Raw genomic sequence first — 24,234 nt, 5'->3', positions numbered from 1 at the left:
AGGAAAAAAGGAAAATACACATGGTACATTAGTTGAGCATCATTAAGAAATACTATCAAGAAAGTGATTGCTCCGCTTCAAACTGAAACTTAGTACTATTTCAGCAAGAGCCATGCCTTTCACCTTTGAGAAAAAGATCACCAAAACTTAATGCTAATACAAATGCCTACCCAGAAATGCCTTCCATGTTAAGGGAGTCTGCATTAATAAACAGCAACAGACAATTTGGAGTGGAACAGTTCACTTGCCACAAATTAAAATAATAAGTAATATCTTACCACCAAAGTTTAAAAGAGGCGGATAGATGTAGGACTGCCTCAGAAACTTGTTTATCACATGCAATAGCTTTTCCATTCCAAGAGACTTGAGCTGCTTCAACAGCTCAGCAGAGTTTAAGGACTCTGTCATAGTGCGAACCATGTAGAGCTAAAAACCAACAGACAAGGAGAGGCAGGGGAGAGAGAAACAGTTAATACAACACATGGGTAAATAAGGAAGTGGAAACAGAAGCAGAAAAAGTGTGTGTTAGTGTGTTAAAGGGTGAAAAACAATACAATAAGCATGCAGAGGAAAACATCCACTCCTAAACAAGGCAAGTTCCTTCATTTGGCCTATTCTGTGAGGGTCCAATACAATGCTCATTTAAGTCAATGGAAAGGCTCCCACTGACTTCAATGAGAGCTGAATCTCGTCATAAGAGACTAGCTTCTTCTCAGTTTTTTAAACAAACACAAATTTCTAAGGGTAGTATATCCAGTGAATTATTATTTTGAAATTACGTAACACTGACAGAACTGCATCTAAAGAATTACTGTAATTTGTTTCCCCCCTCAGCAAAGATAAACAAATGTTTATGTCCAAGACTAGACAGCAGACAGAATAGTGTATTTTAATGAGCCTCCAACAATCAGTGAAACAAAGCCCCTAAACATACCAAGAGTAAGAGAAAAACCATTGGTGGCAATTTAAAAAAAAAAAAAAAAAAAGAATTATTATTAGAAGAGAACATTGTACTGATTCCATTTACGTAAACAAACGTTTCATCATATATTTAAACATTTTTCAGACAACTTTTTAAAACCAGCTCAGTCACCCATGATTAATATAAAAGCATTGCCTAAACAGGCTCTTCCCCAACTCCACCCCAAGATTTTAGGAATTACTGTATTTCACTGATATACCATAATTCCACTCATTTTCATGTTCCAATGTGCTCAAACTACCCTCAAAATGGTAAACAAAAGAGAAAGAGGGATCCGACTTAGAAAACAGGGAGAAGGGGCAAACTTCTAAATCCAGGTAACAGTAATTATTATAAAGAATATCTTGGGGGGGGAAAAGTGTGCTGTTTAAGACTAGGCAGGGAGAAGATTAGATGAATTTCAAGGTGGAATCCTGCACTCTACAGACTACCACAGCAAAGGCACAAGAAAATACTGATCTAAGACACAGTGGTGGAAAGATAGGTGATGTCAGCACAAATATCCACCAGGACCAAGTTCAAGAATGCAAGTCTAAAATATAGCAAGGACCTACGCAGTTAAGGGGTTTAAAAAACAACAGGGACAATTTAGTGTGGAAGGAGGAGCCAACTAGGAAAGGATTCAGTCATCTCAAAAATAGAAGAACTTTGAACATTAAAAAAGACAGCTTTACAACGCTGCTTGCAAGGCATCTCCTTGGAACAAGGTCAAAGTATGGAGGCGGAGCACTTGGGAAGAGACTATATTAGGGTAGAAAATGAAAGTAAAGCATCCCAGATAAAGAATTTTGACTAATCCAGATTTATAGTGGATTTATACTTAAAAATGTATATATTTTAAGTGTAGCTTGGGAGTAATCTAAATCCACTCCATCTTTTAACAGGATTCAGTGGTGAAGAGATTTCTGTGTCAATCAGTGACACAAATACTATGACTATCATGCAGGAAGAACAGGGAAATACCTGAGTACTGGAGGGTCCCACTGCTCGCCGTGGAACTTTGATGTCAAAACCACTTTTGGGGTCTTTCTCTCCTCTTAGTGCTGGGTCATTAAATGGTTCATGTCCTGCTTCCCAGTCACAAACTGTCTTTCTGATGGCCTGAAGAACACTAAACACAATCCAAAATATTTTAGCACCCAAACAAATATAAATGCTTATTTCAGAGCCACAAACTCATTAGAGCAAGCTTTGTTGAGGGGGCTATATTTTACTAGTCATACTTATAATTTTCAAGTCATACTTTGACAGCATTTTTTTCTTCATCATTGATAGCTACCTTTAGTAAGATATGTATGTATCTAAATAACCCAGGTTTGTACACCATCATAATTCACTAGTACAGAGGCAAATGCAATATAATAAAATATACCATCAAATGAATCAGGCCTGAAGAACAAACTTATAATAAAGGAGAAAGCTTCTGCCGGCAAAATATTTTGGTAATGCAATATAATTTTTTTTAAATGAAGTGGTAATAAGTTTCTTAGAAGGATTCTGATAAAATGATCTCTTAAAAGTTTGCCTAGGTTTGGCAGTGGTCATCTAAAGAAAAGCACAGTTTAATTGAATGTTTATATTATGTAATGTGAAATTCTTGCATAAAGTAAAAAGTGGCCCCTTTGACAAAGAAAGGCAGCCCCTTTGGCCTCATCAGTATTATATTTCACAAATCACTCACCTAGTCCATACATAGCCCAATATAGTACGCAAAACTCCTTAACATGATTAGACCTGATCTATGCTACCGAGGGTAACCATGTTAGCAGCTTTTAGGAAAACCTTGTTTAAACGTGGTTCTGGCTAACACAGTTTCCATCTACTCTACAGGGTAACCTATCAAAATAGATCTAGATAGAGAAATGTTTCATACTGGATCAATCTGGTCTTCTTCAGCAATGGATTGCTATAAAAGTATCGTGGAATTTCAGCATTGGTGATTAACACCTACGTTTATAGTATATTATAGTTCCTAAATATTAAAAATTCAAAATCACTCCAATATACAGTTAGGACTACACTATGCTAATAATATCTTTAAATTGTATTAATCAAGATGGAAAGATATTATTTTGGAATGTAATGAATAATCAATAAAAACACATCCAACATGATGCTCTTCTGTTCTAATTCTAAATACTGAATTGGAATACAAATATTTGTCAAAATACATCCAAATATTGCTCGCTGTGTACTGAGCGATCAAGTGAGCTCCACCTCCCATATTTAAACAGTTATGAAAAATATTACTTTAATGGATCAAGAAACACTTTTCTGTTTCCATCCTCAGAAAACCTCAGACCACAACAGATTTACATAAGAAATATGAAAGTCACAAGAAAAAACAGTGTAAGAATCTACTTCCAAACCGTAAGATCTGAAATCATCTGAACATTTCATACATTTGTTTGGGATGGCATTTTTGTGGAGGTGAAGTTTACCAGTAGCAACCAGTCAAGGCCCTTTACCTACAAAAATCTTGCAAGGCACCCAGCAACGGGTGTGAGTAAATAAAAAAGGTACATGTCATGAAGAAAGGCAATAACTAGAGAGACAAAAACCCAAATTAGGGATGGCACTGACCACAGGAGGGAATACTGAGGGGGGTAGTGGGAGATGAAGAGAGCAGGAAAAGTTGAGGGAAAAGACAACAGGAGGCATTTTTCTTTTTTGTGGCTGGGGGGTCGGGATGAAAAGACAGAGAAGAAGGATGAGCAATGTAGGTGAACAAGTAGTAGTAGTAGTACTGGAATCATCAGGAAGGTTTCCCCCCAGTCTCTCTTTAAAATAAAAGGCAAGACAACACATACTATTAATGGCATCGGCTTCAGGCTTAAAAGATGACATGTCATTACCCATTCTAGTTTTCTTATCTTAAAGTAATCAGCACTGTGAAGGCTGGTTTAGACTAATATGTATTCAAAAAAGCTAATTTTTTATATTCAAGTTCTGACCAATGGTGATGGTTGCCTTTTAGTACTAGACAATATTTAACTAGGAAAATATGGGAGAAGGAATATAGGACATTGTGTGAAAATGTGAACACTACCTCTGAATTACATTTTTCTTCTTTTTTATGGCCTGTCTTAATGGTTCTCTCAGCGTAACCTGGGAGAAGTCCTGAAGAGCAGCATAAATAGTATGACGGATGGCATGGTTAAAGACACTCTCCATCCTACCCATCAGCACCTGAAGACCTTTGATCATGGCAATAACCTGCAGGGAGAATATATATATATATTTTAAAATATAAGTAAAGGGAAGGAGGAAGAATGAAAAAGGCCAAATCTCTATAAAGTGAAAAAGTTTCTTTTACCTCAACCAACGCAAACTTCTCTTCACTGGTATAATTGTATCGTGTTGCTCTTTCATACTCTTCTGCATTGTCAGGACAATCTTTATTGGAGTATTTGTCAGTTGGATGCACTAGCTTCCACGAATACTGCAATTCACACAGGTAGGTAAAGAAAGATACATGGAAGAAAAGATTGAGAAATAACACAAAAAACCCACTGGACATCCTACCTTGAATGTAGATTTTATTCTAATACGACATTCCATCATTCTTAGTAATAAATAGTTGATAAGATACTACAGAGGGTTAGAAGAGTGCAGTAAGTGCTAAAACTCTTATCTGACAGAAATCACTTGGCATATTCAATACTTTCTAGAAGATCTATCAGAGAAATGTCTCTACACTACATTAATTCAAAGAATACAAGAAATTCTGAGCATGTGATGTGGTTCAACACAGCATTTTAATGAAGATTAACGTAAGTAAAACTGTCTCCATTTCTGCTACAGAGAACCAAGAAAGAGGCCTCAAATGCAAAAACAAGGGTAAAGAGAAGCTTTTGAAATGACTGAATGTTTAGATTTTAAAGACAGCTGGAAGCCAAACAGATTTGCTGATTTCTGTTAGGTCTTTTAAAAATAAAAAAGAGAGATTTTATCTGTGACTCGGAAAATGCAATATTTAAAATGCTAACACTTTACAAGGTGTTCCAAAACTGATTTTTAGCCTGAACTGATCATATCAATTAATTATGTTAACTGAAAAATTCTAGTTATGTACTAATCCAGTTTTCCACAACTTTAATTTAAGCAACACTTTAAAACAAAATGTCATTTTGAAAGAAAACAAACACTTCATTACAACTTTTTTGAAATTTTGTTTTTTTGTATTTTTATTTGGCCAAAATGATTGGCTGAATGCAACTCTAATTCATGAATAGTCGTGGTCTCCCTAAAACTTAATTTTTTTGGCTAATAAGCTATTTGATGGAAAAATTCGCCCAGCTTGACCGCCAGTACAGGACAGAAGTAGGCAGAAACACATGCTCCACCATCTGCAGTCTGTTTAAACTCTTGGGTTAGGTGGTCTTGGTTAGGCCTTGGTACAGTTTTAGGATGTACAATGGTAGGACGTGTGAGGGCCAGGGACATTAAAAAGGAGTACTGTAGCATCCTCTCTTTCAACTGTTGCCTTTACAAATATCTTGTTTAGATTTAAGTCAAAGTTGCATATTTTTAATTACTTTCCTAACTGACATCTGCTCTCAGCAGAACTAGCTGTTTAAATAAAAATAGATCATGACAGCTTTTCCACACCTCCCCCCTCACATTTCCCTCTCTTGCTCTCTATAACGTCTTTCCTGCTTTTTCTGTGTGTTCACTGGCCTTATGACTAAAGGCCTGATCTGAAGCCTATGGGAATCTTTCCATTTACTTTCATTGCCTTTGGATGAGGCCCTTCATGTTTTAAATGTATTCACCAGAAAATGTCAAAATACAACTACTTTCCATAATTTATACCACATATCATCTGCTGTCTTTTTCACATTGAGAAGTGTGTTCAGATACAGTCTTTTAAAGTTGTATTGTAGCAAAATAAAGGAAGCTTTAAAACCACAAAACATATGTTCAAAATCAGAATAAAAATAGCTAGCGCTAGCTTAAAGAGGTTCGCTAAATCTTAATACGTCCAGCTTACTGCAAGAGGATGTGTGTGATATTGTATCTTTGCCAGCTGATTAATACAGTTGTACTGCCACTGTCTCAAGAAAACATTTTGTCTTCTACCCTAGTTGAAAATAAAGTGCCACAAAACAAATGAAGAGAAAGAGCCTGTAAATATTTTTCAGCAAAGCAAAGACCATCCAACCTCACTATCTAGTAGTCTCGTCTCCCTAAACTTCCTCCTTGTCTCGTTTTGCTCCCCAGGAAACATACCACTTCCATAACATGTGCACTCCACTGAGAAAGGAGCTGCAGTCCCTGAAGAGAGAGATCAAAGAGTTTTCGATACTCTGCATCTGTTTTCTGAGCTTCCTGACGGCCAGACCCAGTCACTACCTGGAACAAAATGAAGTTAACAAGTATTAATGCACTGGGTGTGACACCAAAAACTAATTTCTTCTTGGAAATAAAAGTAAGTGCTGTTTAATATGACTAGACCTTGCATGCAATATACCAATTATTGCCTTTTCAGCCCACAAATTTACTTAGTTAAAAAATTCACAAACTCAAAAGATAAAGCACTTGTATCCTTTATCACCAAAACATTACAGCAGACTAAGTCAAGAAGTCAGCCCTCATACGGCATGAGGAAAGATATGCCTTTTTTGAAGAATGCTCTCCTATTCTCTGTTTTTGATTTATAATGCTATGTGTATGCACTTAGGCTATGAGTTTGACATGCAATTCCAAAGAAAATGCCCCACCTATTCTGGAATGCACTGGCATGCGAGAGGTGAAATAAAGTCTGCAAATACAGAATTAAGACTAATACAAACTTAGTTCACTCCCATAAGCGTGTGCAAAAACATCAAGAAAGACTGCGGGGCAGCCTTGTATCTGATGTAAGTGTTTAAATAAGGTCATTTTAACATAGTCTGAGGTTTATTTACATCTCAGACCTCCCTAACTGTAGCAACATTCATTACTCAAGTGCAATCTGCACAAACTGCATTAACCCACCTCACTGTTGCTGTAACGAGCCAGTTCTGAAATGAAGCGCATATGGTCTTCTCTGATCTGGATCATCTGCTCACAGATGTTGTACTGGGGACTACTGCTGGAAGAGGTGCATGTCCATCTATTTCAGAATATGAGAAAACAACAAAACCTGACCTTACTGACATCACAAAGTGATATCACATAAGTGACATGACCAAAACAATGCAAGAGTCACTGTGTTCAGCTTTTACATCTTCCTCCTCTTTCATTTAGGCCTTCTATCATGGCTTCCCTCTCTCTGGCTTGGGAGCGTCAGTGATGGGTTGCCTTTCTGAGACCAAACAATGCTTCCTTTTAATCAGATGAAAGGGTTGCTGTTGAGCGATACAAAACCTTCCTTCCTTTTAGGAAGCACAGGATCAGAAACAAAACCAGTCTCAAAAAAGACTGCAATGCAATGCAGAACAATACAAATAGGTCAAGATCTATCTCTCACTCAACTATCTTAAGAAAAGGTCTTCACTTTGCCCATATTTAACTGTAAAGCCTGCCAGTTACTGTGTCCCTAATATAAGGTACTACATAACTTCATAACGGTATGACCTCAAAAAAAGACATGCTACTATTACTAAACATGCCAAATTAAACAACAGCAGTGAAAAAACACTAGCCTTATCCTTTTAGCATTGCAGAAGTTCCATTGTTGTTGCCTGTCTCTTAGCAATTACATGCAGGTTATGTACTTTTTCTGCAGGAATTAAAATACAAAGAGCTACATTTTAAATTATACATAACTGCATGAAAAATCTTAGAGGAGCACAGAGATACTCAGAATCAACAAAGCAGGAATGAGAAACCACATTTCTGCTTGCATAAGACCTGGCTGTATTTTCCAAATGTCGTGGTGTGCTACACATACTCAAAAATTTTTAAAAAGAGGGTAAAATTAAATTGCTAATCCAAAACCAGTATACATGTGACTATTGCCCGATGCACTACAGCTCACCTTCCTTATTATAAGCCTTGATTTCTTTTAAAGAAAGTTAAATATTTAAAAGGGGGGTGGGGGAGAGATAAAAACTGATTAGTGTAAGATGAAATTTTAAATACTGGCATTAAAATTTGTTTCTCCTAGCCCAAAGTCCCTTATGACCAATGGAAACAATAAGAAATTTAGTGTCAAAGGTTCAATAATGAGATCAATAATGTATTCCACAAAAATGCCCTTTGCCAAGCTGTTCCTTTAGTGATGTCTGCTATTTAAAAATAACTCAGTGGTGAAAAGAATGCTCCCCACCAGATGTAATACTCATATTATCACCAGCATACACTCAATGTAGCCATAGGCCCACTGATTTTACCAGGATGATGACAATTTGCACCACAAGGATCTGCCCCTCTGCCCAGTATTATGCTGCATTCCTACCTGGATTTGTTTTCCTCGTAGTGAGCACTAGTCTTAATGTATCTTGCCAGTTCAATCTGCATATCGCCAAACAGTGGGACCACTTGCAACTGCTGTACTCAGGGGGAAAAAAAACAGATGAAGTAAGTTATTAAATGCAAACTTTTTAAAATACTTAAAAAAAAAAAACCATTATTTTGTCATCTTAAAAAACTACCACCAAATTCAAAATTATCTGGCTTGGTTAACAGTGTTATTTTGTTAAGAGACAAATTTTAGAACTCAGTTTAGCCAGATGACAAAAACAATGTACAGGTTTGAACAATTGAGAGTAACCACTTGTGAAAAAGTACCAAGTTATTCGGTCGAACTATAATACTGTGTATTTTAAATGGGAGAAAAATCATCATTAAAATAAAACATTTTATAAATTGTAATTAAAACATTACTCTCTTAACCAACCTTAAAGAATTTGTCTATCTTGGTCAAGTTTATCCTTTTCTTTGCATCCAGTTTATAAATATTACTGACACTTCCATCCATCAGGTACAATCCAAAGCCCATTACCTGGAAAAAGAACAAGCCATATAACATTTCCATACGATAAGCTCACGAGTAATAATTTATCTGAAAATAAGATCGGGTTCTTTTATCATAAGAATACACAACTAGTTAATGCACCCAAAACCACACACACATAAAACACACCAAAACTCCCAGTGACAAAATAGGAGACTCACAAATATGTATTTAATTTCTTCTGTAGTACTTTAAATTTACAGTCATGTTAGTGTGTAGCAATTTTAAATTTAATATTAGCCTGATAAACAAGCCTTACAGTAAGCGGCTTAGCTGCATAAAGATTAGACATACAAAAATGTTATCCCATTTAAATTAGAATGTGGCTCTTTTTAGATATTTCATTTAAATTCCTATTTCTTATTAAAATGATGGATGCAGAGTTGGTTTATGTAACAGAAGTTTAGGTCAACAATTGTCAAGCTGCTACTTTTTTACAGCCCTATGTTTGTCTTTTGATTATACATAGGAGAATTCTGGTGCAGCCAAAAAAATAGATTAAATTCTAGAATGGCAATAGAATTTACTTAGGACTAGAAATCCAGAACTACAGTCCATAATACATATACATGTTTAACTGCTCGGCAGCACTGATGGGCACTTTAGAAATCCTTACAGGTAGAACATATCCAGTACATTCTGTGGTTCTTCCAGTGTGCCAGCAATATCTCATCTACGTGACAAACACTGTATCTAGTTCTTTGGGGATTAAATACCCAAAATCCCTCAGAAGAGTTTGTCCTACTTGAAAGCATTTTAAGAACTATTCCATATTTTTAATCTATATAATTTCATCTATTGAGACGTTTAGCTGAAAATACCATATTTAATAGAAACACATTTCCCCTCACCCACCACAATATTACACACACAAGTTCCAAACTACTAAATTTATCTACCAACTGTTCAGTTTAATCATAACTTGAGCCATCTGGTCTCTGTAAGCAATACAACTGGCAAATGAAGTTTCAGTATGCAGAGCCACCTCCAACTACTTTTTACCCAAATATGCTACATATCTAAAAATAAAACATATTAGATCAATTTTGCCTTCACTAAAACTCCACAGAAATATTTTCCCATCCAAGGCTTCCATTCAATTAGATCATCTCCAATATGCACAAAATAGAACTAATTAGATACTTCCTGAGATCAAAGTTTTGCAGTGTGTTATACACATGGAAGAAAAGGAGATACAGGAGAAAGGAAGTGACAAAGCTTTATATAAACACATTAATCATTCTGAGTTATTTGGCTGTCTGGTTCTGGTAAACAGAGGACCAGCTGAAGTGAAATTTACAAGCATTTGTGTATCCTTCCCCATCACTGTTAAACCTTGCAACATTTTTAAAGAACCCTTACTTTTAAGAGCATGTGTTTCTCATTGGGCGTTAGATACATTTTATTTTCATAATAGTCCACGCACAAATTCACAATATCAGCAAGCAGCTCTTCATAGCCAGAAATCAACTCAAGCTGTTGCTGTAAAGACTAGAAGACAAAAGAAAATAAAGAAAATAAAAACATTAAGTCTACTGATTATACACACAAGATGTCAGCAATTACTACAGAACTGCATTAAATGCCCCAACAGCAACTATGCAGGTGAAACCAGACAATCACTACACTCTCAAATGAACTCATATAGGAAAATGATGAAAGACAAAAACACCACGTCATCTGTGGCATTTCACAAAGCCATTACTCTATACCTAACATATCAGGTCTCATCCTCAAAGGAAACCTGCACACTTCCAAAAGATGAGCCTTGGACCTTAAATTCTTAACTTTGCTAGACACTAGAAATCATGGACTGAATGGAGACACTGGATTTATGGCTTACTACAATAATCTATAACCCACTAACAAGCCCCTTCTCCAGCTGCATCCCCCCCATTTCCTTTCCACTCTATGCCTGGAGGGGCGTTTACGGGCCATTTCATCTTGAATGGTCCCTTGAAATATGTGTTAACTACGTATGCTAAACAATCTGTTCCATCTTGTATTTAGCTGTAACATTCTCAGCCCTGGTCTACACTTACCTGGAGATTCGGCAGCAGTCGACGGGAGTTAAACAAACAACGCAGAGTAGCTTGCTTAACTCCCGTCGACTGCTGTACTTCCGTTCTGCGCACCGTCTTCACTGCACTGAGCCGACAGGAACGCTACACAACTTGAGGGGGTGGATTTACTCAGCTGACTTCCTGATCGATTGAGCGGGTCTACACTGACCGCTCAACTGATCCAGAAAGATCAATCTGGCAGCGGCGACTTTGCCGCCATCAGTACAGACATATCCTCAGTAAGTTTCCCAGATCTGAGTCAGAGCTCTGTGTAAGCTCGAAAACTTGTCTCTCTCACCAACAGAAGCGGTCCAATGAAAGATTATGACCTCACCCACCTTGTCTCTCTACAAAATTGAATGCATTTTTAATAGCTTACAAAATATTTGCTATTTACTGTAAGATTATTAAAACTTACTTGTGTAATCTTGTTGTGATTAGCAAGGAACATGGAGAGGTTCTGGGATTCTTGGATTGACTGAGGATCAGCCATTTTACGCAGAAATTGAGCAGCTCTTCGGAAACAGAAAAAGAATCCAGTTAAAGGGAAAAAAATCAACAACATTTCCCTGTAACAGAGCCACTCGCGAGCAAGTCCATCCACTCCTGATAGAAACTAAACATATGTCAATGCTACCTCTTGGACAAAGGTAGTTGACAGCTCTTAAAGAAACAACACAGATGCTTTATTCATTGCTTGGATAAGATCACAGTAACTGCACTGGTGATGTTGTTCCGACTGTAATTACCTGTGATCAAGCAAAAGAGAGAAAAAGAGAGCCCGCCAGACACTATTAGACTTCTTTTGTTATATCCTTCTGAGAATGCAAGAGTCAAACACAGGTTTACATTTTGTAAAACTGTCCATATCAAGAATTGGTTTCCTAGGAGGCCTCATCAGACCCTCCTTGTGAACACAGGCACCCAATTCTTACAAAGATTGTGACAATCTGCATTACGTCTCCTACTGGTCTTCCCTAGCTAGGATGGACCCAGATACAATTCACAGTTCATGAATCAAAGCACCCTCAGCATCTCACGTATCAGTGAGTGACACTGGCTAACAAACAAGTAGAGTTAGGACGAGAATCTCAGCTGGTGCAGATTGACATAGCTCCACAGACTTCAATGGTGCTATGCCCACTTACTCCAGTTGGATATCAAGCCTTTGGAGAATAGTGCTTGTACCCTCAGGACATTGCTCTGGAAGAGAATCCAAACCATTTCACCCACAGAACAAAAAGGAGAATTCCTAACAGAAAGAAAATCTCAGCCCTGAGTGGAAGCAGCATGGATTGATCAGGCTATTTATAAACGTAATTATCATTATTAAGTACCACCTGGCACCCATACTTCTATACAAGACTTTCCAGACGCTATGGTGGAAGCAAATGTCCTCTTTGCCTTCTAAATTTTCCACAGCATAAGACTTTACCAATGTTACATGCTGCAGTGTGTCAGGCTCAGATATCATTGATATTCTAGCCTTCTCCCTCTCTCAGTTCATCTGTAAATCATAGGGGCCTGTGAGAGCCAAGCCAGAGGGGCCTTAAGAGCAACCAAATCAATGGCCACTGACAAAAGATCAATTGTGTATGCTAAAAATAGGAATACTGTAACTGGAAAGAAAGAAAAAGTAATTCAAAGTTAAAAGATTTATCAAACTATGTATTCTTATTAAATTTAAAGCATAATGAAAGACAGGCTGACAGATTCTGCACCTGGAAATCTTTTTTATTACTGGTGAAGGAGCAGAAGGAAAATGGATTTGCTCACATAGTTTTAACTTCGGTCAGTTCACCTTTAGTTTCACTGTCTTTTTTTAAAATGTAGATGTGATTGTGTTTAAATAATATAGGCTTTGTATTTAAAAAAAAAAAAAAAAAAGCTACTACTGCCATCTTGTGTGGGTTCCTGTATTTCAGTAACAGTGAGCTCGACAAATGCATTTTTCTTATAACATCATCTCACCGCTTGTAGGCAGAGTGGTCATTCTTCACACTGCACTTCATATTTTTCAGCTCATCTAAAACTGCAAACATATTGATGAACTTGCCCAAAGTGATCAGATACGCTTCAGACACAAAGTCCTTCCTCCTCTCTGCATGGCATAAACGCTTCACCTCCCCACAGAATCGTTCAATCGCATTTCTCTAATGGAGGAAAGAGGGGAAATCAATAGGTCAGTAAAGAAATAGTTTCAAGGTATTTACTTTCACTGCAATACTTAGGTGATCCCCTCTCCCCCCCGTAAAGTTCTTTAACAGGAAAATTCCCCAACGTGACTCATCATCCAATTCCAAAGTTCACTTAAAAATCATGTGGAAATAGGAGTGAGACAACTCCATTAACACTTCAGAAGATGTAAGGGTAAGACGAGCATTCAGCATGACCTCTCCAGCTCCCCATGTGTACAGCGCCCCAGTATGCTAAGTGCAGGTGATGCTGCACCCATCATAGAGTTTTGCTGGAGCATGAAGCGCAGTGGCTGGGATCAAAATGTTTAGTTTTTGGAGGTTTTTTTTTACATGATTTTAAATTATATTGCAGTAGTTTCAAATTCTTTAATGAGGAAGACTATTGACAGTATAGAAAGGATATTCTCCAAGATTTGCAGAGCACCTTAATTTCCTTGAATGGAACAACACGGTTTGGATTTGACCAGACCCATTTGCATTGGCCAGTAGTGGGAATGCTGCCTTTCCACTCACTCCTAACCTTCTCCCCCTGTACCTGCCTCCTCTCTGAGCTGCAGCTGCTCCCCACTAAGCTGCCCAGGAGCAAACAGATCCCACCATATGAGATGACAGGCCAGGGTGGAAGGAAAGAGGGTAGTAGACTACCACTAAGTGCTCCTCTGCTGAGCAGTGAGAGATTCAAGGATTCAAGAGAGGGAGCACAAGAGGCACTCCATTAAGTTCTACCCCAGTCCTGTCAGTGGAGCTGCTTCCCTGATTTGCTTCTCTCCTCACAAACGACCACACAAGTCCAGGTTATGGGAGGGAAGTAAGGAGAGCAAGGCTGATCAAACACCTCCTCCCTTCCCTTCCACTGACTTGACTGATGATGAAAGTTTAAAATATACATAGCTTTGAGTAACTTAAAGATCAAAGAGAGGGAGGAATCAGTGAGGACAACCCAAGGAGATATAATTAGTAGGAAGGGTTTAAAGTTGCACAAAGGAAATACTTGGAAAAACATTTCTTGGAATCTAATAGTAAAATGTGTCTATTAAGACTGTGAATTAGTGTCTGAAAGGAAGTAGTTTACACACAACTAGCTAGACAAAATGCAATAAAACACAAAATACTATCGGGAGTAATCCTGCAATGGTCCTTAGAGAAGGGTATGGACTAGATGAATTGATAAATCTTCTTCATCTCTAAATGCTTCATATAAATAATAAAAATTTACAAAAATATCCCAGCTAGCATTCACCTATACATCATTAATTGACGTGAAGGAAACATCTTGTGCATCCACATGTTACTAACAAGATAAAACATATTAAGCATGCATAGTGTCCAAAGGAGCAGCGAACATAGCCCCAGTCCTATAAATACACATATACGTAACTTTATTCAGGCAAATAGCCCCACTGATTCCAATAGGAATGTTCACACAAGTAAGGTTACTTAAGTGTTTACAGAATAGAATCAGAGGTGTTTGGGCAAGAAGAAAACTGGTTCACTCTACAGCTTAGAAAGGATGTAGCAGTTGTTTCAAGGAAAAACGGGCAAGTAAACATGCATAAATATGGAGAATGAAAGAGAAAGAAATTTTAAACTTTGCAATAACTGTGTGGGCAACAAGAAACTGAGCACAAGCAACAAATCAAGCGCACAAATATGACTGCATGTAGAAGACAAGCTAAGTTTAATTGACACATGAGGACAATGGTCTCTCTCTGTAAAATCTTTACCATGTTTGATTACAGTAATACAGTCTTTGAGCCAAGTCAGCTAAAGCAGAGCACACAACACCACAGGACATAAGAAAAAAACAAAACAAAAAACAATAGCTAGTTAATAGAGGTTAACTTTTTTTTACCTGAAAGTACATAAAATTCATCAGTTTTGTGACCTCTGGCTCCAGAACTTCCACAGTTTTTTCATAAATTTCTACTCGGTTAGGCTGTTCATTACATTTAACCTGAAGACAAACAAAGAGATAGTTATACTGAAAAGTTATCCCAGATAAATCTTTAGCAGGCACTCAGATCAAGAATAGCAAATTGAACCAAAAAATGTAATATAGTGCTGTTTATCCAAAGTTAAGGCTAAACTGTTGTTTTTACCATCTCAACCACGCTTTTCGGGGACTTTAAAAACAAAAAATAAAAACAAAAGACCCAGACAGAAATACCTACATACCTGGGTTCTTATAAGGCACCCATCACTGTAGTATTTATGTGTCTCAGCTAATAATGAATTTAGCCTACAATTCTGTGAAGTAGGGCAGTATTTTCCCCATTTTATAGCTAGGGGATCAAGGCACAGAGACATTAAGTTACTTTCCCACGGTCACAAAATAAGACCGTGACCGAGTGGAGAACTGAACCATATCTTCTGACATCCAGTCCAGTAATTTAACCAAAAGACCCTCCTTCCTTACATATCAGCACAGAAATTTTTTTAAGTCCCTAAAATCAGAGAGCTGTCAAAATATGGTCTGTGATTTCATTTGTTTTTCCAACTCATCTTAACTCTATTTTCAAAAACTTTAGGTTTTCAAGCACGTAAGTCCTAGCTTTGAACTTGCACAATCTGTGTGTGATATAAATATGCCTGTGCATGCACACACACACACACACACACAAAATCTGAAATGCATCAAACATTTAGAAAGTGACCATCCCTATCTGATGTTCTCCAGAGCAGTGTTTAACGCCTAGTTTACACCATCAACTAACAATATGCCAATCTGCCAATCAGAACCACTTTGAATTTAAGCTTCAACTGTTTGTTTGCACTATCATCTCCTTTATTTTCTGTTAAATGAAATGGAAAATTTTGGTGTCAAATTAACACTACTACCATGACTGCCCATGCAGTGCACATAATTGTTATCCTATTAAAAAACAGCCAAGGAGCTGAATACAGAGTGACGTGAAATGCTTCCTTAGTTCCCTCACCAAAAAATCATCCAGTTCTCAGGAGCTGAAAGTTGTGCTTCAACAGTATTCTCAGCTTTGCTGGTTCAGAAGTAAAGGCTCATTGTAGAGCCTGAAGGTTTATCCATAAAGCTCTGTATCCAGACAATCAGGAAAGAAATTGAGACGCAAGTTCAAGCACTGTGTGACAATTGAAATTGCTCCTTTACCTGAGGAATGGCTCTTGAGCAGCTTCTCCATGTGTACAGCATGACAGCATACTCTTGACCATCTTCCAACATTTCATTCTACAATAAAAAAATAAGTTAGTATCAATATGAGGAGGAGTGTTAGTGCAGAAAAGATTAAGAACTGCCATTATTTCTCTCTCTCTCACACACACACACACACACACACACACACACACACACACACACACACACACACACACACACACACACCCCCCCCCCCAACCAAATAAACCTTTTTCTCTTACTAGGCAGTACACATTACAGGTCACACGGACTGAATGTTAACTGGTACATCATCTTAAAAAGTACGTGCACATTGTCAGATCATGCTGTTTCTTTCAGTAAAGAAAGGTCTCTGTGTTTAAGCACAACTCAACCTGAATCAAACTACTGAAACAATTAGTTCAGCTACAGAACATGAAAAATTAATCCTAAAGCTAAAAATCCATCTGTTCTTGGTCAATCATTTCAATAATATTCCACCATGAATGAATACGGACTATTTACAACACTATTCAATGCAATGAATATGGAACAGAATACTAAACGACACTTTACATCCACTGAAATATGAAGTCCAACAGGTTAAAATTCGCTACTGACAAAACCAAACAACTATTAAGCCTGAGGTTCATAAAATGTAAGACATTAAAATCCGCAGAAAACAGAACTGCTATACTGGGAATAGATTAGGGTCCATGGATTTTTATATGAAATACAAGAGGAGAGTGTGAATGATGTAGTAATACTATAAAGACGATGGTGGGAGGGGCAGGGGGAAATGAGTATACAGCAACCCTTCAGGTTTTGGTTTGTCTTAACCAATACGATAGAGGAATAGTGAAAGTTACTGGCACAGAAGATCAATTTATTCCCCTACAGTCAGAGCATGGCTGCTGATAATACTAGCCTAACTTGGAAAACTGAAAAACATAGAATCCCTTATGGAAAACTGGGGTACAGAAACTTTTTTAGATAATACTGGCTAATCCAGCAAAGAGGTTATTTGAGGTTCACTAGAAAAGAAGGAGCAAGCTATATTTTTTTCTGAGAGAGATCATTCCTGACAGTTGTGTCTGTTTGAAGTGTTCTTCCTAACTTGGTTTCCTATTTTCTCCATGTACATTCATCCCTCTATAAGAAAGTTTTGTCAAAGATTTATGCCTCTTCTCTCACAATCTTAAAAAAAAAAAAAAAAGGAGTATACATTTACTTACCATACTCGAGTGAACAGTAGCTTGTTCAATGTATCTTGCAATGCCTGTGACAAATGCATTCCTGTCTTCAAAATTTGTGTTGAAGTTGGGCTGCATGAACAAAAATAAACAAACAAGTAATCATTGGGGGGAAATTTCAAATGTTGGTATTTCCACAAAAAAAAGTACATATGCTCTTCCAGAAATTAATGGGAATCTGTGACCCAGGGACTTCTTGATGCTAGTTGGCAGAGGGCACAGAAGGGGCTACAGGGATCCCCTAGATCAAGCATATGCATATATTTACCAAAGTGTCACATGTATGGTCTTTACCAAAAACCAGTAGCTCACTGGTGGTCATAATCACTGCAAAATGTACGTATGGATAATATTTCAGGAGTCATGTATACACGTTGAAAATTATTATTCTTAAAATCTGCAAGTTGGAGCTGGTCACCAGAAGGAGATAAACAGGTTCCTCCCAATCAGGAGGTAGTAGACACTTCTCTCCCTATCTGGTTGTGTATGGTGTGCCACTCAATGTAAATCTATTTGCATACTGATCCTCCAAGCTAATCAAAATTGCAAAATCACAAGAGAGGAAAAGCTGCAGGGAAAACAAAACCAAATCAAACAGCCAGGGAGGTATCCTGTCTGAGAGAGAAGACAATGGATTTTGGGGGTATAGCTGGAGGCAGTCATGTTCACCCTGGATCCTTCACCCTAGAGGACATGCTAACAAGAATACATGTCTTATGAAAGGAGAATCACAGCCAACCAGGGCTGGTAAGCACTGTGACAAAGACTTGGGTTGTACTCAACTTTATTAGACAGGAAAGTATCTTGTTAATTAAGTGGAGGCTCTAGAATGTGTGTTATGATTTGATTTTATTTGTAACTAGTTGTTTTAAATACTTCTACCTGCCAGTTATTACTTAAATCTATGTTCTTTGTTAAATAAACTTATATTTGTTTTCACTATAAACAAATCTAAGTGCTGTGAGTTAAGCAGAGCAGTGGTCTGAAGAGAAGCTGGTAAGCTGTGGGTACTTTTCCTTTGGGAACAGCAGATCTGGAAATTCTGTGACTGTCTAGTCAGCCATAGGCTGCATATTCCAGGGGGACACTCAAAGAGTTCAGGGGTTGGAGTGAGCCTATCGCTAACCTGCAGAGTGACAGCAGAGCCTGAGGAGGCTCTGGAGTGGACAGGAGTGCTTGAGTTGGCCATAATTGGTGGACTCCGGTAGCTGACATCTGCTAAGTGTAGGTGGTAGTGAGGGACCTCACGACGCTGGTACCTCCAAGAAGCATCAGAGACTCTCATAATAGATACTCCTTACCTGGTAAAGCAGAGAGGATGGAGGGGGTTCGATACATGGTTGCTGATCCGGCAATGGTAATTCTTCCAAAAGATCCACGTTGGACAAGGCGTCCTCTAAAGTAACCTGAGCAGTCATTTTGTCTCTGTGAGGGGGAAATTATGAAAAAAAAAAGGTAATATGAGGAGCAGGAGAACAATTTATTTCTGGTGTGGGAAATGCACAACTCCTCTGACACAAGACCACTTAGCTAGAGAACACCCTGGAAGAGACTGTGTCAAATTAAAGCCTCGTTAGTTTCAATACGAGTTAAAAGGAGTTTCAGGTTTCTCACCTGCCTTGCATACTCCTGCCAATTTTTGTGTTTTTAAAATGTCCCCCTCCTCCCCACATTGCTGTGTGACAGATGCACACAAACAGGAAAAACTGACTGACTATACAGCAGAAAAAGAGAAACTAATTGAACAAAGCGTTGTCAAGGCAAACAAACTAGAGATCCTTTTTCCTGTGGTCTCCTTCAGTTATAGTAATCTTGGAAGAATCTTGTAGCTAGAAAAGGCATAACATTTTACAATACAGTTGATGATGCTCCCTTCTGGCCTTTTCCATAATTTCCACAGTTGCAATCAACAGCTCAGCAATTGTGGGAGAATTAAACGTAGACATGGTGTCAGCAGCACTAGCATTTTAAACACAATGGTATCTAGAGCTGCTCTGATTAGGATTAATGACATGGGAATTAAACCTGGTGGCCATGTGAAGCCGTGTATACACTAGCCCTCTCACAGTTGCTACTGCAAATGATTCTAAACTGTTGATGGCAATGACAGGAAATTTTATGGTGTAAAATCCCAGTGAAGACAGAGCACGCCAGTATGTCGGTTTAACTGGATATTTCTGTATATAAGTTTCAAACCAGATCAACAGATTGTACACATTAGGGTTAGTAGACAGCATGAAATCACTGGTTTAAAAGACAAGACTGACCCTTCCTCTAACCATTGTATTTTTATTGTCTCTAAGTTGGAACAACTTTCAAGAGGCAAAATTAACAAATGCACCTTACAAGAGACATCAGTTAGCTACTACCCATCAGGCTCAAAACACAGGTGTTCCATAGGTCTTAAATATATTTGGAATAATAAAACAACAATATTTAGCATTTATATAGCACCTTCTTCTGAGCATTACAGAACCCTTTCCCAAAATCCATTAGTCCCATTTACATAAAAGAAACATGTACATCTAAGTTTATTGACTTGCCAAAGGTCACAGTGAGTAAAGTGGCAGAGTCAGGAACAGAATCCAAATCTCATGACTCACACTTCAACCACTAAACAACACTGCTTCCATACTTTCCTTTGCATAACTGTACATTTCCTCAGCAGCAGGTATGGTGAGATTTTCATCACAGCAAGCACTTCCTTTAAAAAGAAAATAACTAGCTCAGCTGACATAATCACTTCACTACAGAGTAACTGAGCTTTCTGTTTTCTGAGACTGATCTGGTGTTCTTAGCAACCAAACCAAACCTTAACAAAACCAGGGTTTTGTTCCACTGTGATTCCTTAGGACAAATGCACACTCAAGTGCTGCTGTACAATGAGCAAGATATAGATTCACAAATTCCAAAGCCAGAAAAGATCATTGTGAACATCTAGTCTGACCTTCCCCCCAAAAAACTCCTAGAACATGTCTTTTAGAAAAATGTCCAATCCTGATTTTAAAATTGTCAGGAATGGAGAAGCCACCACAATGCTTAGTAAATTGTTCTATGGTTAATTACCCTCACTGTTAAAAAAAACTACACCTTATTTCTAGTCTGAATTTGTTTCGCATCAACTTCCAGCCACTGGATTTGTGTTATATCTTTCTCTGCTAGACTGAAGAGTCCACCATTAAATATTTGTTCCCCATAAAGGTAATTACAGACTAATCAAGCAAACACATAGTAAAATAGTAGTGCATTCTGCAGCTACCATGCAGATGACTCTCCCTCACCAGCCACCTTTTGACTGTTCAATGAGGAGAAAAAAACATGCAAAAGTGATTCTGAACAAAACTCTTCCTTGGGCTGTCCAGGTTAAAATTGCCATAACTTTACACTTTTGATCCACTAGATTCCCGATCACCTGGTGAAACACTTCTCATATGACTGGGTCAGGTTTCTTCTCCCTTCCCTCCCCCCACCCTCCGCTTCTTTATCTGAAGCCAGGAAAGACAGTAATGTAGTGAGATTTTTGTGGTGGCAGCTTAAAGGATGTGAAACAAATGAGGAAGGAGTGAAATAAATAGAAACGGTAACACAGAGAGTGGGCTGGCAATCAACGTACATACTGCTTTAGTTTGGAAGTAGAAGAATGAGGAGGATCAGAGGAGAGACTGAAAAATGAAACAAATATGTGCTACTTCTGGGGGAATTCTGCGCCAAAAAAGTTAAAAATTCTGTGCACAATATTTTAAAATTCTGCATATTTTATTTGCCAAAAGAATACAATATAATCACACCAGTTTCAATTATTTTGGTAATTTATTTCAAAATATCTGTCAGCTAGTATGTCTGTAACAATATAGGCAACAAAAAAGATTTAGGAAATGTTGCCCGGCTGGGGCTCCCGCGGACCCGGCTAACAGCCTGAGCCCCACCATGCACAAGGCTGAAATTTGTGCTTTCTACCAAAAGGAAGTATTTTGGTGGAAATCACAAATTCTGCAGGAAAAAAATAGAATTCTACAGGGAACATTAATTCTGTGCAGATTCTGCAATGCACAGTGGCGCAGAATTCCTCCAAGAATAAATGTGGACGTAGACCTTAAATACCTACTACTGTTGGAAAGGTACAGTAGATAGAACATGGGTCTTCCACCTCTTGGGAATCACATTCAAACCCTAACTTAGGCCCAAAGTTAGCAGGTTTTAAAAACAATCTATTTGTTCACATCAAACTTACTGTACAATTTGCAGAGCCTGTTAAAAAAAGGTGTAGGACTGGAACAGGCGAGTGTACTGGCCGAGCTGAACTGGGAAACTTGCACAATACCTGCCTATACCTAACAAGTTATTTCACCAACACTAGGTTCATTCACAGAATTAAAGATCTAAGATAAGCCTAGAGTCTCACGGCTCAATTGAGCACTATCACAAAGTAGAACAGCCATAAAAGTTCGATTACTCAAGCAAGACAGAACAAGGATGTGCCAAATAAGTAATGCAACATATAGATAAAGTCTCAAAATATACTTTCTGAAACTGCATGAAAAACTGTTTTGTCAGGTCTATACTAAAAAAGAAACTGTTTTCTATATCTGTTTAAGGGGAAGCAGTTGCTGGAAAAAACAAAGTAACATAAGAAAATAGTTGACAGTAACCGTTCAGTTTCCTAGCACAAACCACATTCAGACAGCTGTGAACCAAGAGAGGCCAGGCTTTTGACAACTGTGGCCCCTGCATTCTAAAACAAAATAAAAATCTTAAATCCTTTTGATTCTCTGGATGTTTGTTTAAGTAGAACAGTCACATTCTTTCCAGCACAAATGGTTTATTTCTACATGAACCTCTCCTCTTTACTTCAATTTTCTATCGTCAGACTAAAGATTTTAAACCATTTACTTTAATGAGATGTTCTCAAGGGTTCATTTAAAAAACCTACCCAAGCACAAACAAAGGAAACTCTCCCCCCACTTCATATTTCCATCCACTTAAAAGTACATTTCAGAAAAAAATCCACTTATACAAGGTTAAATAAAAGCTTTCTGCTGCCCCTTCAGAGTTTTGCTGAAGAAACACATGAAAGCATGTTTTTCAAGCCCTGCATTCCTGATTCTACAATGAGAGCCTATGCCGGGTTACTTCTACTTTCCTGTTTGTAGCATGCTTCTGCAATTTCATAAGTTCAACTGCTTTGGAGGTGGCGCTAGCTCCATTGTATAAGAGGACAAAATGGTATCTAAGTACTTTGCTGATCTAGATACCTAATGAATTTTAATGATACCATGAATTAAATATTTTGTTCACCACTCTGTCTCTGGCTTTAGCTCTCAGTAAGAGTAAGATGTATAAGAGGAACAGGCATCTTCCTGTTTAGCTTTGACAAATTTGCAGATTTTGTGAAAGAATGATTCACACCTCCTTCCCATCAGCAGTTAACAAGCAAACAGAGCATCACTATCTGGGTATGACATGTAAACACCAGATACAGGGCTCATCTACACAAAATCTCACAGAGTAAGGAGATTGCGTTGTATAAAGACCCCAACCATGTTACAACATGATTTGGTCTTGCCCAAGTAGGTGAGCAAAAACTATTTCAACCCTAGTACAAAATCATAATCAGGGGCCCCTGCATCCTATGCAACAAGTTACAAAGTCTGGAAGGACAGCCTGGTCCGACTAAAAGAAAGGAGGCATAGGCAAAGGAGCAGTTGAGGCTACTGACATTCAGGAAGACATGGGTATGTGATTGTTATTAGCAATGGGATAAATTCCCACTTTCCCTCTTCCCTCTGGGCAGTAGTAGAGGAAGCTACATTTGTGGAACGGAAACCTATTTTTCACTCCAGCAACTTTTGACAAAAAACATACCTTCCCCACTGTACCCTCCACCCCAATATTTGTCACTACATCCAGCACATAACCTTGATGTTAAAAAGAAAAACAGTAGAATAAGTTACAGGTAATTTAAAAATGATTTTTTTTTCAAGCTGGACTCATCTTCAACAGGCGCCTCTTGATAGTGGACATTGATCCTGCTGAGAGAAGGTCAAGTGGACTCTGACAATTTGCTGAAGCAGGTGGTTTATTATCCCACCTAGGTATAACAGAGATGGAAGTGGCTCGCCATTGAGAAAGAATCAAGGGTGTGATCTGAGCAGTCCTGATATAGAAACCTTAGCAGTAGCTGCTTGTACTGTACTTTGTTAATGTTAATTTCTTTGTTAATGAAACAAACCCCATGTGGAGGAGGGGGCAGGTTCTGAATCTACATGATAGACTTTGAGAGCAGGTTGAAAACGGTACTAGTCACAATTTTCTTTTTTGCTTCTTAATTATGTATAGAGAAGGCCTTCGAAGGGCTCAAAGGTAATTTGAGATTTTTGGGGTTTGGGAAAGTTTGGCTTTCCCATTGCACTGTTACTTAATCAAAGGGCTTGTCTGCACTTGAAATGCGACAGTCTATATCCTGGAGTTTTAAGCAATCTATTACGTACACTAGGCCCAGACCATTGAGCAGCTTAAAAATAAGAACCGAAACATTGAACTGGATTCACTATTCTACGAAAAGTCAATGTACAGAGCAGAGGTCAGGTCTGATGTGCTCACAGCAGTCCATATTACTGAAAAGACTGGGGCCATTCTTTATACATTTTATTAAAACAGAGAAGGATAGTC

General features: G+C 38.0%; 1 protein-coding gene across 2 annotated transcripts in view; it reads right to left on the bottom strand.

The window, feature by feature from the left end:
* The window catches only part of CYFIP1 (cytoplasmic FMR1 interacting protein 1), a 110,549-nt gene that overhangs the window by 64,562 nt on the left and 21,753 nt on the right, over positions 1 to 24,234 (bottom strand). Inside the window, exons 2-16 of one of the 2 annotated variants that reach the window (XM_067559965.1) lie at positions 18,867 to 18,990; positions 17,548 to 17,637; positions 16,310 to 16,387; positions 15,038 to 15,139; positions 12,959 to 13,140; positions 11,406 to 11,502; positions 10,287 to 10,415; positions 8,808 to 8,912; positions 8,367 to 8,458; positions 6,962 to 7,079; positions 6,215 to 6,337; positions 4,299 to 4,424; positions 4,032 to 4,198; positions 1,946 to 2,093; positions 279 to 426 (exon numbers count right to left, since the gene is read on the bottom strand). In XM_067559965.1, the coding sequence (XP_067416066.1) occupies positions 279 to 426; positions 1,946 to 2,093; positions 4,032 to 4,198; positions 4,299 to 4,424; positions 6,215 to 6,337; positions 6,962 to 7,079; positions 8,367 to 8,458; positions 8,808 to 8,912; positions 10,287 to 10,415; positions 11,406 to 11,502; positions 12,959 to 13,140; positions 15,038 to 15,139; positions 16,310 to 16,387; positions 17,548 to 17,637; positions 18,867 to 18,990 (1,829 nt within the window). The remainder of the gene's footprint in view (positions 1 to 278; positions 427 to 1,945; positions 2,094 to 4,031; positions 4,199 to 4,298; positions 4,425 to 6,214; positions 6,338 to 6,961; positions 7,080 to 8,366; positions 8,459 to 8,807; positions 8,913 to 10,286; positions 10,416 to 11,405; positions 11,503 to 12,958; positions 13,141 to 15,037; positions 15,140 to 16,309; positions 16,388 to 17,547; positions 17,638 to 18,866; positions 18,991 to 24,234) is intronic. The other variant, XM_067559964.1, reaches the window with a different exon arrangement.

Source organism: Emydura macquarii, unplaced genomic scaffold, assembly GCF_026122565.2.
Source record: "Emydura macquarii macquarii isolate MOO-44397 ecotype Brisbane River unplaced genomic scaffold, CSIRO-AGI_Emac_v2 contig_2207, whole genome shotgun sequence".
NCBI classification, from domain to species: Eukaryota; Metazoa; Chordata; order Testudines; family Chelidae; genus Emydura; species Emydura macquarii.
This window is presented reverse-complemented; position numbering and strand designations above follow the sequence as displayed.